The sequence below is a fragment of the Sorex fumeus genome, unplaced genomic scaffold, assembly GCF_029834395.1.
Source record: "Sorex fumeus unplaced genomic scaffold, SorFum_2.1 ptg000151l, whole genome shotgun sequence".
Taxonomy (NCBI): domain Eukaryota; kingdom Metazoa; phylum Chordata; class Mammalia; order Eulipotyphla; family Soricidae; genus Sorex; species Sorex fumeus.
This window is the reverse complement of record NW_026606208.1, coordinates 3,274,509-3,292,337: the sequence shown is the minus strand read 5'-3', so window position 1 is coordinate 3,292,337 and position 17,829 is coordinate 3,274,509. Positions and strand designations below refer to the sequence as shown.

The following is a 17,829-nucleotide window of genomic DNA, read 5'->3' as shown; positions in this document are numbered from 1 at the left end:
TCACACACACCAGGCACATGCTCTAGCACCTGAGCGGTCTCCAGCCCTTCTACTCTGGTTTTAAAAGAAACATGTATGCTTTCTTCTCAGCACAAAACGAAACACAATCAAGTGGCTGGCTATTTGCTATCCGTCTCTACCACTTTCTTCATGAACACCAAGCAACTGGGTCAGCACTAAAAACAGATGCCATCACCGGAGAAGAAAAAGTACAATCAGGCAGACTTTGAAAGTAAGTCATTAAATCAGTAGGACCAAGACAATAGGCTTCAATGCTTCAGTTCAGACAAAGGCATCCCAGCACAGGCCAACATTTGGATCTGAGTGCTGACTGCAAATAAAAAAATTAGGACACCACAATTACAAAGAAAACCACAAAACACTACACAGAGCTTCAAGAAATAAAAGAGGACACGAGGAAATGAAACAAATTTCCTGCTCATGGATTAGGAGGATCAGTATCATTAAAATGGCAAAACTCCCCAAAGCACTGTACAGATTCAATGCAGTCCCTGGCACCTTTCAAAGAAACAAACACTCCTGAAATTCCTCTGAACATAAATGTCCCATCCCCCGCCCCCGAAAAGCAAAATCCTTGGGAAAAATACAGTAGGAGACATCATTTTCCCCAACTTCAAACTGCACTACAGAACAGTAGAAATTAAAACAGCATGTTACTGAAATAAAGACAGACCCTCAGATCAATGGTATAGAGTTGAATATCCCGAGATAGACCCTCAGGTATATGATCAGTTAATCTTGAGAAAGGAGCAAGAAATATGAAGTGGAGTCAGGTAAGCCTCTTCAACAAGTGGTGCCAAAAAAAAAAAAAAAAAAAAACGGTCATGTAAAAAAACTAAACCCAGAACTCTTTTTTTTTTTTTTTTTTTTTTTGCTTTTTGGGTCAAACCCAGCGATGCACAGGGGTTACTCCTGGCTCTGCACTCAGGACTCACTCCTGGCGGTGCTCAGGGGACCATCCATATGGGATGCTGGGAATCGAACCTGGGTTGGCCGCGTGCAAGGCAAACGCACTACCCGCTGTGCAATCGCTCCAGCCCCTGAACTCAGAACTCTTAACATCATGCATAAAAGTAAATCAAACTCGATTAAGGACTTCGACATCAGACCTGAATCCATAAGGTACACAGAGACAAACACAGGTAGAATCCTCCATGACACGAAGCTAGAAGCATCTTCAAGGATGAAACGCCACTGACCATGCAAGGGGAAGCAAAGATAAACGGGACTACATTAAACTAAGAAGCTTCCGCACCCCAAAGGAAACAACGCTCAGGACAGAGAGCGCCCACGGAATGAGAGAAATTATTTACCCGATACCCATCTGATAAGGGGTCAATAGCAGAGATATATAAGGCACCGGCAGAACTTTACAAGAGAAAACATCCAACCCTACCAGAAAGGGGGGAGACAGGTGAACGGAAACTTCTTCCAAGAAATACAAATGGTCAAAAAGCACGTGAAAAAAGCTGTGCGTCACTAAGCATCAGGGAGATGTAAATCAAAACAGCAATAAGATACCATCTCACGCCACAGAGACTGCCACACATCCCAAAGAACAAGAACCAGTGGCTGGCGTGGCTGTGGGGAGAAAGGGGCTCTCCTCCACTGCTGGTGGGAATGCCGACTGGTGCACCCTTTTTGGAAAGCGTGGGCATTCCTCAAAAAAGCTAGAAACCGAGCTGCCACACAACCCAGCAATACCACACCTGGGAAGAACCTAGAGACCCCAAAACAATGCCAGAAAGCCATCTGTGCTCCTGAGTCCACGGTGGCACGATTCACAAGTGCTCCAGACCAGATGAGTCCGGGAAACTATGGAACATCTATACAATGGAATACCATGCAGCTGTTAGGAAAAATGAAGTTATGAAATTTGCTTACACATGGATGGACAGAGAGGAGTATCTTGCTGAGTGAAATGCTGAGTCAGAGACGGACAGACACAGAATAATCGCAATCATTTGTGGAATATTAAAAAAAAACACGGTGTCAGAATAGTATTCAAAAACAGTACAAACGAGGGTCAGCAAGATTGGTCATGAGTTGGAAATGATCACGCTGGACAAGAACTGAGAGTTAAAGGTAGGTAAAGGGATATACCTGCTATCCTCTCAGTATCTGTATTGCAAACCACAATGCCCAAGAGGAGAGAGAAAGAGAGATTCAATGAAAAAAGAAAGACTGATTCACCCACGGCAGGAAGCTTGCCCCAAGTGGGGGAGTGCAGTCAGGACAAAGAAGGGACACTGTGGCAATGATAACTGGAAATGATCGCACTGGACAAGAACTAAGAGCTGAAAGGAGGTCAAGTGAGATCCACGATACCCTTTCAGCAATAGTCCTGCAACCCACAGTGCCTAAAAGGGGGGGGGGGCAAGAAAGGGGTGTCTAGCAGAGAGGCGGCTGTGTCAAGCTGAGCAGGCCAACACTCCTACGCTTCCTACCCGATGTGCTGGCACGATGCTGCCCTTCTCCGGCCAGAGCGCGACAGAGGGCACTCACACAGCCCCGTACCTGCTGGCCCATGATGGTCACACAGTGCTCCGGATGCTGCACGCCGGCACAGCCCTGCTCCCTCCAATCCACGATCCCGTTCTGCTCCGAATACTGCACCGCCAGCCCATCCAGCGGAGAACAACTCGTACCGATAGTGCTGTCGAAACAGAAGTTAAACAAGCGTAAAAACGTGCCCTGCGTGATCACGCTGCAGTACAGGAGGGCACGTATTACTGTACAGCACGCTGAAGACACGCAGCAGCCTTCCTTGAAAATACTAGTTTACTAGAGAATGCAAAGAGACAATTTGGAGAAAATAAAAAGCACAGCATGTGGGGGAAAAAAGCATGTGTCCATACTAAGACAGGATTATTCACACTAGACTTCACGGGAAGACACGACGAACCCACACCCTCCCTCCAGACTCCACGCCAGGACGCCCTAGAGCACTGAAAGCTGCGGCAACACCACAGTCCTGGGAAAACCGAGAAGTTCTGTGTCAATACACGAAGGAATGTAAGTATAAAAGCCAAAGAAACAGACAAGAGAACAAAACCAGAGAAAATCCAGAGAAAGAAGTTACTGAACAAAACCCCTGAATAGCAGGGCTTAAAGTAGTCGAGTGAGACTAGAATACTGTAACCGTACTAGAAAATATTAAGTGAAAAGTGTATCTCAAATCTAGAACTGAGACAAAAACTAAGAGCTCAATGGATGGAAAACATAAAGGAACTTTTTTTTTTTAAATAAAAATAGATAACACTAAGAAGAAAAAAGTCATGGAAAAGATAAAAACACTTGAGAGGTTTGGGCCATGATGAAACCCTGAAAGTCCTTGAGAGACCAGCAGAGGGAGCAGGAGAGCTGGGTAGCGGCGGCCCCGTAGAGGCAGGATCTGGTCCGAGCAGCCGGGAACGGGTCCAGGACTGAGGCTGCCTCCCAGGGTCACCTGCCCGTGGTGCGATGCTGAGCCAAGCCCCCACTCCCACCTTCACCTGTGGGGAGCCGGTCTCCATTCAGGGCTTAGAGACTGTGCTTGCAAAGGCCAAGGAGGCCGCTTCTGGCCCTGAGTGGGAGGTGGGAGTCCCGGGATCCTGCGAGGGGCAGGGCAGTTGTGACCGAGTGGGTGAGAGATCACACACACACACACACACACACACACACGGCTTCAGGTCACTCGCAGCAGAGACTGGGGCTGGGACACACACATACACACACACGGCTTCTGATCACTCACAGCAGAGACTGGGGCTGGGACACACACACACACACACACACACACACACACACACACACACAGCTTCAGATCACTTGCAGCAGAGACTGGGGCTGGGCTGGGACACACACACACACACACACACGGCTTCAGATCACTCGCAGCAGAGACTGGGGCTGGGCTGGGACACACACACACACACACACATACACACACACGGCTTCAGATCACTCGCAGCAGAGACTGGGGCTGGGCTGGGACACACACACACACACACACACACACACACACACGGCTTCTGATCACTCGCAGCAGAGACTGGGGCTGGGCTGACACACACACACACACACACACGGCTTCTGATCACTCGCAGCAGAGACTGGGGCTGGGCTGGGACACACACACACACACACACACACACACACACGGCTTCTGATCACTCGCAGCAGAGATTGGGGCTGGGCTGACACACACACACACACACACACACACGGCTTCTGATCACTCGCAGCAGAGACTGGGGCTGGGCTGGGACACACACACACACACACACACACACACACACACACACACACACACACACGGCTTCAGATCACTCGCAGCAGAGACTGGGGCTGGGCCGAGAGGACATGACCAAAGACCGCGTGACGTTTCAGTCTCCGAGAGTGGCACAGAAAAAGTCAGCTAGAATCCCATCTCCAGCAGACATATCTCCTGAAAACCTCAGGGAGGTTTTTGTAATATTTTAAAGGATCGACACAAAGAAAATCCATCCCTGACGGATGGATTTTGACACAGGAAAGCAGGAAGATTCTTCAAGTAGAAAGAAAAGGATCAGCGGATATAAAGAGGAAAGAAACGACAAAGCCTAAATCTTCAGCAAATTAAGAGTTTATGAAGTTTGACATAGAAAAGAATCAAAATACAGGAGAGCCAGACCTAACAGGCCGGGAAGACAAAAAAAGCTACCACAACCTAAGGTCTGGGAGGAGGTATAAGTAAACTAAGGTACACTACTCAAACATTACAAAGATTTCTATTTTGATGTTGCTCTGGGGCCACACCCGGTGGTGCTCAGGGCTTACTCCTGGCTCTGGGCCCGGGGATCACTCCTGGGGATCCTGGGAGACCGTGTAGCACGCTGGGGATTGAACCTGCATGCAAGGCAAGTGGCCTACCCACTGGGCTCTCTCTCTGGCCCCAGACTGCTAAGGTTTTTAAGCAGAGATGAGGAACAGAACCTCGAGGGAGAAAACGAAGCATAAAGTGGGACAACTAACAAACACTTAGTAAAACAATGGGATGACAGCCAAATCTGCTGGTCAATATTACATTGAATTAAAAATGACAGATACTATGATTTAAGAATCAGACACCTACTTCATAATGGGATTCTTCCCAGTATGCTTCTTGTGGACTATGGTGTGCTGTAACATATCTAGAGTAAAGGAAAAACAAATTACTATCCCAAATACTCTGCAAATGCCAAAAGGATGAAATGCATTTAGGTGACCCTAACAGAGGTCAGCAACAGTGTGGAGAACAGACCATTTTTCAGCACAGAAAATTCCTTAAAGCAGTGGGTTTTCTTACAATAAACTTTGTTCGTAATAAACAGCAACTCAATTTTGTCCCAAAGAGTTAAAGTTCATTATGAGTAAACCATTGCAAAGCTATTAATGTCCAATTCGAGGTAGTCGTTTCAAGTAATTAAAAATAAAAAACAAACCAAATAGGCATCAATGAAGCGAGTGCCGTGTACCCAGCCCCCAGTATCTACTTTAAGACACCCAGTACGACAGGAACGACCTTGTCCTTCGTTCTCTCTCCAGAGAGTAACCGATTGCAACACTGCAGTGCTGGCCTTTACATACACATTAGCACTGCTGCATTTCTGAGCATACTACACCTGTCCTTTATTTTAATAGCCACCTGGCATGAATAATGCCACAACCTGGTTGTAACTTTGAGAACAATGGGTAATATCCAGGTTATTTTCTATCCCTGTCACCGAGCACATGGAATTTTTTTTTCTTCTTCTTTTTGCTTTTTGCACGGCAATGCACAGGGGTTACTCCTGGCTCTGCACTCAGGAATTATCCCTGGCGGTGCTCAGGGGACCCTATGGGATGCTGGGAACCAAACCTGGGTTGGCCACGTGCAAGGCAAACGCCCTACCCACTGTGCTATTGCTCCAGCCTCGCACATGGAATTTTCAAAGAAGCAGAATTCCTGGGCAGAAGCGTAAAATTAGTTTTTCCCAACCTCACTGTATAGCACTAAGTCTCTGTCCATATAGTTCTATCAATTTACATTTCTACCACCAGAAGCTGAGAATTCCCATTACTTTACGTCCACAATAACAGATTTTAAGAAGTTCTTGCCAGTCTGACAGGAACAAAGTAAAAAACTTTCAAGCTGGCTCTCAAGACTCCCTGTGAGGTTCAACCCCTTCAACAGCCATGCAAGGGCTCTGCTTCCGTCTCCTGCTCAGCTTGGTTTTTCTGCCAATACTGCCACTGAACTGATTTTCTCACTGACTGAGGAGATTCTCCAACCTAGGTGTATTCTTGATCTGCAAACTCTACGGAGCTGTCTGGGGAAGCTCTCCCTGGGGTCATGCGGCGCCCTGTCTGGGAAGGTCTCTTCCTAGACGATTAAAACGTAAATGTTGCATTTTCAGTCTTACATATTATAGTAAGCATGGAGGTTGCACGCTTAAAATAGTTACTTAAAATACTCATGCATGACAAAGGAATTTAATTCTTCACATTATTTCTTTTTTAATTGGAACATCGTTCGACATGCCACCATTTACCAAACAGTCTCTTCCCCGATTACTGTCACACTCCACGTTCCTGTGTGTTTCTCGGCTCCTTTATCTGCTCTATTGGCCCAACCCCGAGACAATGTCAGGCAGAAAGGCACCAACATTTACCTTCTTCTTGACTTGAAGCTTCTGAGCTGTCTTCTTTTAAGTGTTCTAGTATCTTTGATGTCTTCAGTGAGGGCTGCAGGTTATCTGGAGGAGAGTATTCAACACCATGAACTTTTTAGGATGATTCAAACAGGAAGTTAAACAAATAATGATGGGTAGAAGAGAGCGTACATGGGTTAAGACATTTTGCCTTGCATGAAGCCAACCCTGGCTCGATCCACAGCCCTGTATATGGTCCCCTACCCCAGACCGCCAGGAGTAAGTCCCGAGTACTGCAGGGTGTGGCCCCAAACAAATTAATTTTCCAAAATTAATTTCAAGAAGGATGAGTATGGAGGATTTGTGGTAATAAGGCTTGTGGCAGTTAGGCCTGCCTCTAAGAAAGCACGATGGCCAGGCACCAAAGCTGGCAGGCTGGTTCACATCTCACCCCCTTCCCCAAGTGCCGGTGGGAAGGATAGCAAGTGGTGTGCTAAGGCTTTTCTCGGATTTTATAGGAGGCAGGTTAGACTGGGCAGAGACAGGGAGCAGGAAGCGCAGAAAGGGCGTTCTGCGCGTTGAGGAGTGCGCCGTTCATCCAGAGGTCCCCGACAGGCCATGCACTCGACCCCACAGCCACTGGGGAGGAGCCGCCCTCAGCCACCAAGTCTCCAAACCCATCCTCACTGACTCTGGGTAAAGGGCCACTTCTTGGAGACATGAATCCTGCGGGAGGCCAGGGAACCGGACCCGGCCCGCAGCCTCAATCACATGCTCTCGGAAGGCGACAGCAGGGAAGCAGCAGATCTGAATGTCCGCGGCGAAGGACCCTCGCCAAGGTCCCTCTGGCCAGTCTACACAGCGGCAGGCTGCAGCAGCTCCCAACGAGGCTGCTCCTCGCAGCCACTGCACACTGGGCCCCTGGGGGCTGTCGTTTTTTAAAGCTTCCAGTTTGGCACGTGGCGGGGTTAAACCACAGGGAAATCTCCCACGCCTACTCAGCTTTCCTTCTTCCGTCACAGACCAGCACTGGCCTAACGCAGAGAGCACTCTGGCGGCACTGGGCGACCTCCACACCAACAACGGGGACTCCAGCATGCCACACTCTAACTCACTTAATTGGAATTTGTGTTTTCATTTGTCACGATGTGGAATGTTCCTCTCTCCCGGGGATGGCCATGGCTGCAGAGCTGTCACTTTTTTCAACAGAGTAAGTGCCAAATGACTTTGACACTGTATTCCTTGTTGAAAGACTCTGGTATTCATGGTCATTATCCTGACCAGATTTTACCATGATCTTAAGATAAATGACTTAACGCAGATTTTTCATAAAAGTGATATCGTAAAATAAAATCCACTTTAGAAATGCTTGCGTCATTTAAATAATGCCAAGGTCTCAAGATGGGATTTCACTTTCTCTCTTTTTCTCAGGGGGAGGTGGGCTGGAAGAAGGAGATGGGTCCCACCTGGCAATGCTCAGGGGTTACTCCTGGCTCTGAATTCACGAAATACTCCTGGCAGTGCTTGGGAATCGAACCTGGTTTGGCTTTGTGCGCAAGGCAAGCGCCCTCCCGACTGCACTGTCACTCCAGTCTAAAACTTCTACTATTTACAGACTGCCTTCTTGGGTAAGCATTCCTGAGAAGGATGTCAGTCTGAAGGACGACACCGTACTTACATACCTTTGTAGCACAGATGCTACGCACAGATATTAAACAGTATTTGTAGAAAATACTGATAAGTAGGAAATACTTATTGCTAAATCAGTATTTCAACTGGAAAGTGATCAGATCCTCTCTAAAACATTATTGTCACTATCAGGCGTGAAGCATACTAATAACCATGGAGTCATTAATTCTAGCTGCTACTTACCTGTTTAAAATATCTAAGATGTATGTATAAATATCTATGTAAATACATATATACACACATACACAAATGAGGAAAACACTATGGATGTTAACCCGTTTTAATGCCTAATCATACATTTTATCTTTCACCTACGATTAAAAATAAGCATTTCCTCCCTCCTTCAGGACTGCTGAAAATAGGCACTTGTTTGCCACAGTGGCTAAACTTAAATGCTGACGTCAGCACATCCCACCGGTGGCTCACACTTGGATGTGGCTTAATTAACACAAACTGCAGCGCCGCATCGATGTGTTAACAGAAATACCCACGAACGTTATCAGCAAGATACTGGAGAAAGGGGGCTGAGTACTATGAGGATGAAACTAAATGTCAGGCAGACGGACGAATGCCTGAACTGGAGACCAAGGGAGTACCAGGAACAGGAGGAAAAGACTCTGCCTGAGGTGCTACGTCAGTTGGGTCTCGAAACAGGTACTACCACAGGTGCTGTGAGCTAGGGAAAGGCTACGCGGAACACAGACTCCAGGCAGCCGGAAGGAGCCGAGAAGCCGAGGAAGGAGGTCCGTGTGATCAGGTGACAGGCCTGAATTTTAGCCTAGATTCTCGGCTTCTGAATGGGGGATTAATAATCAGATTTACCCCGGAGATGACCCTGAGAAAGACCAGCGGAGTGAGAACCTACAAGTCAAGCGAGACTCGGCAGATCAACAACGGGAGAGGCCTGACAGTGTGAGGCTGGCCGTCCTTCGTCCAGCGAGCACGGGAGCGGAGAGGAAGACCAAAGGCGAGTCTGCGGAGCTAAGGAGTGACCGGCACGGGGCCAGCACTGCGCGCGGCCCGCTGCTCCCTGCAGACCAGCTCCGAGGAACTGCAGCACTCGGGATGCGAGTGACTTTCAGAGACACCCTCGGCCCTCCTGCCTGCCATCAGTCTGTTCAGTGACAGACACTGTCTTCGAGACCGCGGGGTTAAAGTTCACGGGGAGAACCCCAAACGCTGGGCGAGAACCGGGCAAGAACGCGGCCCTGCTTCTGCAGGTGGCGCGAGGGCTGCGCGGTGCTTACTGAGGCCGTGGAGCGGCTCTGACGAGAAGGACTGGAAAAAGCTGTGCACTTTCGGACTCTGGAGAAAAGCTTGAGACGAAGTTGAAAATAGCTGCCTGCAGAAAAAGGGAAGAGCCCGTTACTGTCACGTCATGCAAGCCCACGAGGTCCTCTGCTTAGACCGTAATGCAAACTCAGTGGCACTTTCATTCTTGTATGAAAAATGAGTTTCCAAAGGTAAAGACTGTTTTATTCCCACCTCGTGAGAGGAATAAGCTACAGCTTAATCTCTTGGTAAAAATCGAAAAACCAGGGTGACTGATTTCCAGGCCTGTTTGGGTTTTGGGGCCGTACCCAGCAACGCTCAGGAGTTCCCCGGCTCTGCGCTCAGGCCGTGCTCAGGGGCCGCTGAGGCGCCAAGACCCCAACCGGCAGGCAGCGGGGGGGGCAAGCGCACAGTCTCTCCGGCTCTGGGTTACTTGGAATTTTCTGTAACAGGAAGGTTTCCATTTTGACAAAAACTGTGTTTCCGTCTTTTGCCCAAGTGGCACCCTCTCTGCTCAGAGAAAGAACAGTCATTTCTAGCGCCTACTAGGTGTCCAGGTTCATTCCTTGGCTAATCCACGAAGGACCCCTGCCCGCCACCACCTGAGGTGGGAGGCAGGGAGTCTGCGCCACTGGAGGGCCCACCACAGGCAGGCAGGGCAGGTGGCACGACCGACCGAGCTCCGCTTCCGTGTGCGCTTTTCTGTGCCCGCAGTCTCTACCTCGGGACACACGCTCTCTTCAGTCTTTCATCAGCGGAATTGGGAGTTCAATCAGAGGCGTTCCCCTTAAAAGGGCAACGAGAGACCATCACTTCAACCGCCCGACAGGCCGGTCACCCGCCCATTTATGCGGTCTTTCAGTGGTCTCACTGCCTTTGCTCAAGGTTCTAAGATTCAAATGGCATACGGAAGTTAAACTGTCACCCCACTCAACACAGAAGCCCTTTCTTTTCACAACCCTTCGAGCACTTAGATGCTCACTGTTTTGTTGGGGGTGAGGGCTTGAGCCACATGTGGTGTTCAGGGCTTACTCCTGGCTGTGTTCCGGGATCATTCCTGGAGGATACAGGGACCATACTGGGTGCCGGGGATCAAACCTGGGGTGGCGGGTGAAAGGCAAGCACCCTACCTGCAGTACTCTCTCTCCAGACCTTAGATGCTCATTTAAAAATCATTTAGAATTTTAAATCTGAATTTCTCTCCAGGGCTTTTGGCTTCTCATTCAGATTTAAAGATTTATGATTATTAAAGGCCATGAAAGACCCCATGTGAGTCTTACGAGTGAAAATGGCTTCATATCAGGTATTAAGACTGAATCTTGGTATGCAATGTGGAAGTGAGCATTCAGTAGAAAGACAAAGAAACTAGAGATGGAAAAAAGCACGAGACAGAGTGAGTCCCAGATCAGAAGCCCTTTGGAACAAAGTCCAAACGCGATGGGGAGACTCTCTGGAACCCAGTGACATTCACACCCCAATGAAGAAAACGCAGAGAGACACCTTCAGGTCAAGGTCTGTGGGCTTCGACCAGTGCCAAGACTCCCCTCTGACTCCAAATACCATGTGCCTATCCACTGGGAACACTAAACCATCCCGTTAAAGCGTACCAGAAAATAAGGGGCAGGTTTGGAACCAGTGGATGGACTAAATTGAAAGTCCGGTAATTCATAAGCCTCGGAGGACAAAGTGATACCTGTAATGAGAACTCAAAGTGGCCACTGACTACTGAAAAAAACAATTAAACAATTACATTTCGACATGACAGAAACTGTCCAACTCCAAATCTGTATTTTATAGTCATGTTTTCATTTTTCAAATTTAAATGCACTGTCCTACCAACTGAATCACTCCTTTGCTCATACAGCAATTTTTCCCTCCTCCTTTTTAATCGTTAGGTTTTGTAAGGCGGCAGTCTTCACCCTGTCTCACCTGTGGCCCAGTGCCTGTCCCACGTTCAATGAAGGTTTAACACCTTCACCTTCAATAAAGGTTTTGCAACCAGAAACGCACCATAAGAACCTAACCCTTGTTCATCAATGTGCCTCTGGTCAAAATGGTTTTGTTACATGTCAGTAACATTAATGGAGACATCCACATGGGTATGTTTCGAGGTACAGAATATATCATGAAAAGAAGCAGCAGAAAAGTGTGCGAAGTATCATTAAATTTCACAGTAAATACAAAATTATCAATTACAGATTCTAGTTTTGTTTTCTTCTTCTTCTTTCTTTCTCCTTTTGAATCACATCGGGCAATGCTCAGGACTTACTTCTGGCTCTGCACTCAAGAATTACTCCCGGTGGTGGTGCTCAGGGGACCATATGGGATGTAGAGGACTGAACCTAGGTCGGCAGCGTGCCAGGCTGAATTATCACTCTGCACACTGAATTATCACTCCAGCCTCAAGGAGAGTTGGGACTGGAGCAAGAGTGCAGCAGACCTGGGTTGGGTATCTGGCACTACTCATGGTAGCCAGAACTCTGCCAGGAGTGATCCCTGAGCACTGCTGGGTACGACCCAAAAACTAAAAAGCAAAGCAGAAGTGATATTCCTTTCACACTGCCACTGTAAGCCTAAGCTCACGTGACAACCAGAGCTCATGGACAAGAATCTTCAAGCAGAAACTACTTAATGGAGAAACTGAGAGGGTTCAATAAATCTTTGTATATTTTAAAAGCAATTATTTATTGCACCAGAGAGATGAAGAAACTCATCTCTTACAATGAGCTTAAAGCCAGGTGTAAAGTCCAAGTTACCAAAAGATGCTTTCATCTCCCCAGATTCCCACTGGTAACCCTGAGGTGACAGATCAGTCAACTTTACCTCAGAATGGGTTCTAGATCAGGATGTCGTCGCTCTTCCCTTTTCAACGAGCCCTGATTCAGAGCTCTTAAGATGGTCTTGTCAAAAGTCTCTGAAGACAATTCCTTTGGAAGCTGGAAAAGAAAACCAGAGCGGCCAATGTTACATTTCTCTCTCACTGGGAAGTTTGTGTCTAAGGCATAAAAGAAGGATAAACAGCCCTGCTAAGTGATCACCTCAAGACTTTCCTTTCCTAGGTCCTCATGTGGCCTCACTGAGCATTCATTACTCCGCACCTGCTGTCTGGGCGCACCTCAGGAGTCCTACGGTGGACAGCAAGCCTGCAGCACCACCCAATTCGGAGTGCCCCTGGCGGCGCCGTGACCCCCCCGCCCCCCTCCCCCGCCCCCTCTGCAGAGCACAGCGAAGGCTACTTCCCAAAGCCTTTTCTCCACTTTGCACTTTTTCTCCACTTCTGCATCTGGTCCTGCATCTGCATCTAAGGCAAAGTCAGATCACCGACACTATATACCAAACAAGGAACTGGAGCGAAGAAAAGAGTGTGAATACTGCCCAGAAAACAAACACTTAGCTACAGGTTAGTGACTTGAATTCGAGAACCCAAAGGAGTGTGCCTTTGACAAGTAAGTATTCTGAGTATTCAGAAATTGGAAATATCACAAAGATAGCATAAAGATTACTAATTTTAGGTCCTTGAATCTGCAAACTCAGATGTTGTGGGAGAAGGAAGTTCTCCCTGGCAGATCAAGGACCCAGATCCTAACAAGAAGAAACAAATTCTAGGTCTACAAAGAAGTGACTAATTACATATCGGTAAATATGCATTCACATATTGACATTTATCTTGATAATATGGAACTAGGATATACACAATATATACTACATATACAATTATAGCATCCCGTCCATTAAACAAATTCTGCTATATATCTCTACACAGCCAAAGGAAATCAGCTTCTGTGGAGTTTATTTCAACGACTAAATTACTGCAGATTCCTCTAAGCACAGGGAGTGACGGCCCAAAAAAGGTTCAACTCCAACTCGTCAGCTACTGATTGTGTGATCAGGTAGAGGGGAGTTACTTAGTCATCAGTATTCACAAGCTGACTGATTAAAGCAGGAACCTTCTACTTCCACCTCAAAACCCAGGCACGTCTGCTAAATACACAGCTTTAAAGCATGTCTCTTCTGTATAGTTACCCTGAATGTTCTCACTGTGGTCCTCATTTGAACCTACCCAGGCTGGGAGAGCCCAGGGGTCAGTGTCAGCATAAGTTCAGAACTGGAAGGCATTTATTTATATGTATTTCCAGCTCTTATCTCAAAACAATGAGGCCTAATAGGGAACCACCTACAAAACCATATTAAAGTCCGTTTCTGTAAAGACTTCTCATCGTTCATTCATTCATTCAACCCACAAATACTCCAAGGCAGCTGGCGGTCCCAAGCACAGGTCCCAAGCATAGCGTAGTCTTAGTCGCTGCAGGTGCAGCAATGGCAAAGAAAACTAACCCTGCCCCCTGCCTCCTTTCTGGCAGGCAGCAAGGGCAGTTGGGGAGGTCGGATGAAAGCTCAGCAGCGCTAGGACCCAGAGGACACCCCCTCCCCCACCCCAGCCTACTCAAAGCGCGTTGAGTAACCCAGCAGCGCCAGGCATGAAAGTCACTTGTTCTCGTTTAGAAAGTCCCAGATTCTGCTGCTGGCCGAGCTGGGGGATCATTACTAGGGCTCTAAAGTGTACATTTTCTTTTATGTGCGGCTGGTGTGTGTTTGTTCATAAAGCACACAAGCTTTTCGAAAAACAACAAAGGAAGCTTCGGGAAATGCAGGAGAGCTGGGCGGGGGGGTGAGGGGGGTGTCAGCCACGGGTCTGGGGTCTCGGGTCTGGGGAGGTAGCTCCCCCTCCACGCTGCAAGAGCCCAGCGGAACCCTCTGGGAGAGGAGCAATGAGAGGTTGCGCACGGCCACTAGAGGGTGAGGCCTGTTTAGGGTTACTTGCCCTTAAATTCCGATCCACTTATTCTGTCAAGAGACGGAAAATCGAAAAATCGGAAACAAGTGGATTTTTTTAATGAGCGGAGGAAGGGGTAGGGCAGAGCACCTGCCCGTCCCCGCTGGCCGAGGAGGCGCTTTCTCCTACGGCGGCCGCAGCAGCCGCTCACTCCCTCGTGCCCTCTCAGCTTCCTCCCACCTGGATATACTCTGGCAAGTGGGAATGAGTGACCGACCCCCACTGCCACTGGCAGGCAGGCGGCGGGATTCCGTCCCCGGAGTGCCCAGCGCCAAGACCAGGAAAAGGCTGCTCCAGCCAGTCCCTGGACACGACTCCTCGGGGACCAACCTGGGCCGGCACAGGCACAGGAAAGGAGCGCGGCCACCTGCGACCAACAGCCTCTTTAGCTGGAAGAATAAACGGGACCCGTGATCTGAAAAGAAAGTCCAGGTGGTGACGAGCTTCCAACCAGCACCGTCCCAAACAGCACAGGGGAGGGGCTCCATCAAGACGGCACACGCCCGGCACACCTATGCCTCCACCAGGGGAGGGGAGGAGCTGGGACGAGGATTTCATCATCTCATGGAAAAAGATTTCCTTACTGAGGAACAGTAATTTCTTAAACATTTAACCCCGATAGCACAGCGGGTAGGGCGTTCGCCTTACAAGCGGCCAACATGGCCGACCCGAGTTCGATTCCTCCGCCCCTCTCGGAGAGCCCGGCAAGCTACCGAGAGTATTCGATATGCCAGACACAGTAACAACAGAGTCTCCAATGGAGACGTTACTGGGCCCGCTCGAGCAAATCGATGATCAACGGGAGGGCCTTTACTTACTTACTTTACTCTCCATTTAATATTCAGCTCTACCCATACACTTCGTAAAATAACTTGATGAGCATAAAAGGAAGAGGGAAGAGCTTAAGCCGGTGGTACCTTACCTCACCCCACCGCGGCAAGTCTAATTGCCATTATTCGACCTTAACTTTCGGCAGTGTGGAGATCCTGTCTTTGGGAGAGTCTGGGAGGAGCTGGAACTCAAAGAAGAAAGGGAGACAGAGCTGAGGAAGCCCCCAAAGGAGCTAAATGGGAGATTTGAGAGCCACAAGCAGATGAGATGCCCACAGCTCCGGGTACCTCTCAGACACACGCATTCATAAACGCACCTCTGCTAACAGCCACCAACAGTACACACTTGGCGAGGGACAAAGGATTGGGTTCTATTTGTTTTCAGCGGAAAAACCCCTTCATCTTTTCCTTGTATTGGCAATGTAAGGAACACTTTGTTTCGAATAACATGACATTTTCTATAGCTCACAAAGGTTCTGAGATACGCGTCTTAATTTTCCAGCTTTTTTTATGTGACTGCTGAAATTTCTGGATTCTTTGCACTATGTAAAACTTATTTTAACAACAAAATCTATATTTTTACCTTCAGTAGAAATTCCTGTAGTTCTTGGTGGGTTTTTGTTACTGTTGTGACTGAAAGATCAGACCAATTTACCTGATTTAAAAAAAACACACATATCATATGGTTATTTCTTAGGCGGGAACCGGTTGGAAAAAAGCCATGTGTAAAACAAAGGGCCTTACTTAAAAATTTTTAATAATTAAAAATATATACTTAACCTGCTATTTTTGTGATTTCATTTAAATTGTTAAAAAAATTAGTGTGCATTGATATAATTTACTTAAAAATTGTTAATTTCTTTTAAATCACATTTTTATAAAAAGTGGCCTAAAATTATTTGAGTGCTGTAGCAACTTTTTAGAATGGGTATTGTCTGTGTGAAGCCACTGTAGGACTCTAAAATGAGGCTAGGATAGCGTAACTCTAAGGCCACGAAGATAAAAAAACTACCTCCTGGAATTTATTATTTTAACATTCTTGAAATAACTAGACCTTCCTGTCCCTTTTTGTAGTATTTTTATGGGAAATTATAGTTTATGAAAGGGTCTCATTTTCTCATTTCTTTAAAATTCTGTTTAAGTGGAAAGGCAAGTATAACCATTTCCATTTGCAGATGGCAAATCTGAAACTCAAAAAATGTTAACTTAGATTTGACCTTAGGTCAACAGAAAAGCCAGAACTGAAACCCACGTTATCACCTCACTTTTGGATATTTTAATTCAGAGAACACTCAATGGTGAACCACTCATAATTTTTATTTGTAAATTATTTTTAAAAATCCTTCAATTATACTAATATCTAATCTAATACTTATTAACTAGTCATAGCTTATCAACTGCTTAAAAACACACACTAAATTTTACCTATCCATATGGTGGGTGGCTCGGGGCCTATTCCCGGCTCTGCACTTGGGATCACTCCTAGAGAGGCTCATAGGCTCATAATACGTTGGGCCAGGACATGAACATGGGTCAGCCACGTGCAAGGCAAGTGCCCTACCCACTGTACTATCATTCCAGCCTCTCGAAACGAGAACTATTCTTATTAACTGGCACAGCCGTTGAGTGATTCTTAATTCTTCAACGGCTTGTGTCAGGTACTGTCTTCAGTGACGGTGGGCAAGACAAAGTGCGCAGCACCTCAACTCTTGAATCTGGCCTAGGAGGCAGAGGAAAGCCAGTCAACAGGGAAGGATTTCCCTGGGAGAGCAGAGCTCCGAAGGAAAGGAGTCAGGCAGAGTGGAGCAGCAGGAAGCAGCACAGCGCACGGGCCCAAAGGGGTCCGGGGAAAGGGCAGTGAGCAGGTCTGTGAGTTGTCAGCTGTGCTCTGTGAGGGAAGATCATTCCAGAGCCAGGGGGTAGCAGAGGCCGATGGAAGGAACAAGTGCGAAGCCCAACGACAGAAGGAGCACCACTAGCCTGGAAGGAAAACCGGCATATGCTCAGGTTATGACTCTGAAGAGAAACACGAAGGTCAGGGCTTCACATTTGCAAATGGAGGATGGAGATCTCACAGAGAAGAAGTCGAAATGGTGCAATTAATTCAACAAATGTCTTGAGCAAGTCAAATACAGTAGGGATGACAGGAATGAAGGTTCCTGCTGTTCATGATACGATGACCTACTGGAAAGGAAAACCATGTAGTCCAAATGGCAGATCATCTTGGAAAGATCTGATGGGGTTTCCCCTCGATGAACGAGAAAACGTTCTGCCGGAGCGCCAGAAATGACTTAATGGGAAAGGACAGCTGAAACGTGACCAGCAAGGCTCCTGGGAAGAAGTGAAGTGAGGAAGCGGGCTCTTGGCTACAGGCGTGCGCAGGTTAAGCCCCAGCAGAATGCACGGGTCACGGGAGCCCAGGACGGAGGTGGACAGAAGGATGTGGACGAGGAGTCCACATTCCAGTCACCAGGCAAGAAGGGACGTGGGCAGTAAGAGGATCAGACAGCTGTCTGGCGGAAGAGCAATCAGATCGGAAGGCAAGGCATTA

General features: G+C 47.6%; 1 protein-coding gene and 1 pseudogene across 1 annotated transcript in view; both read right to left on the bottom strand.

Annotated features, from left to right (window-relative positions):
* ZCCHC2 (zinc finger CCHC-type containing 2) overlaps window positions 1-17,829 on the bottom strand; it is a 51,209-nt gene that overhangs the window by 13,406 nt on the left and 19,974 nt on the right. Inside the window, exons 4-9 of the mRNA XM_056106978.1 lie at window positions 15,862-15,933; window positions 12,438-12,550; window positions 9,590-9,684; window positions 6,675-6,758; window positions 5,117-5,174; window positions 2,539-2,677 (exon numbers count right to left, since the gene is read on the bottom strand). Of these exons, the coding sequence (XP_055962953.1) occupies window positions 2,539-2,677; window positions 5,117-5,174; window positions 6,675-6,758; window positions 9,590-9,684; window positions 12,438-12,550; window positions 15,862-15,933 (561 nt within the window). The remainder of the gene's footprint in view (window positions 1-2,538; window positions 2,678-5,116; window positions 5,175-6,674; window positions 6,759-9,589; window positions 9,685-12,437; window positions 12,551-15,861; window positions 15,934-17,829) is intronic.
* On the bottom strand, window positions 7,480-7,603 carry LOC130016325 (uncharacterized; annotated as a pseudogene).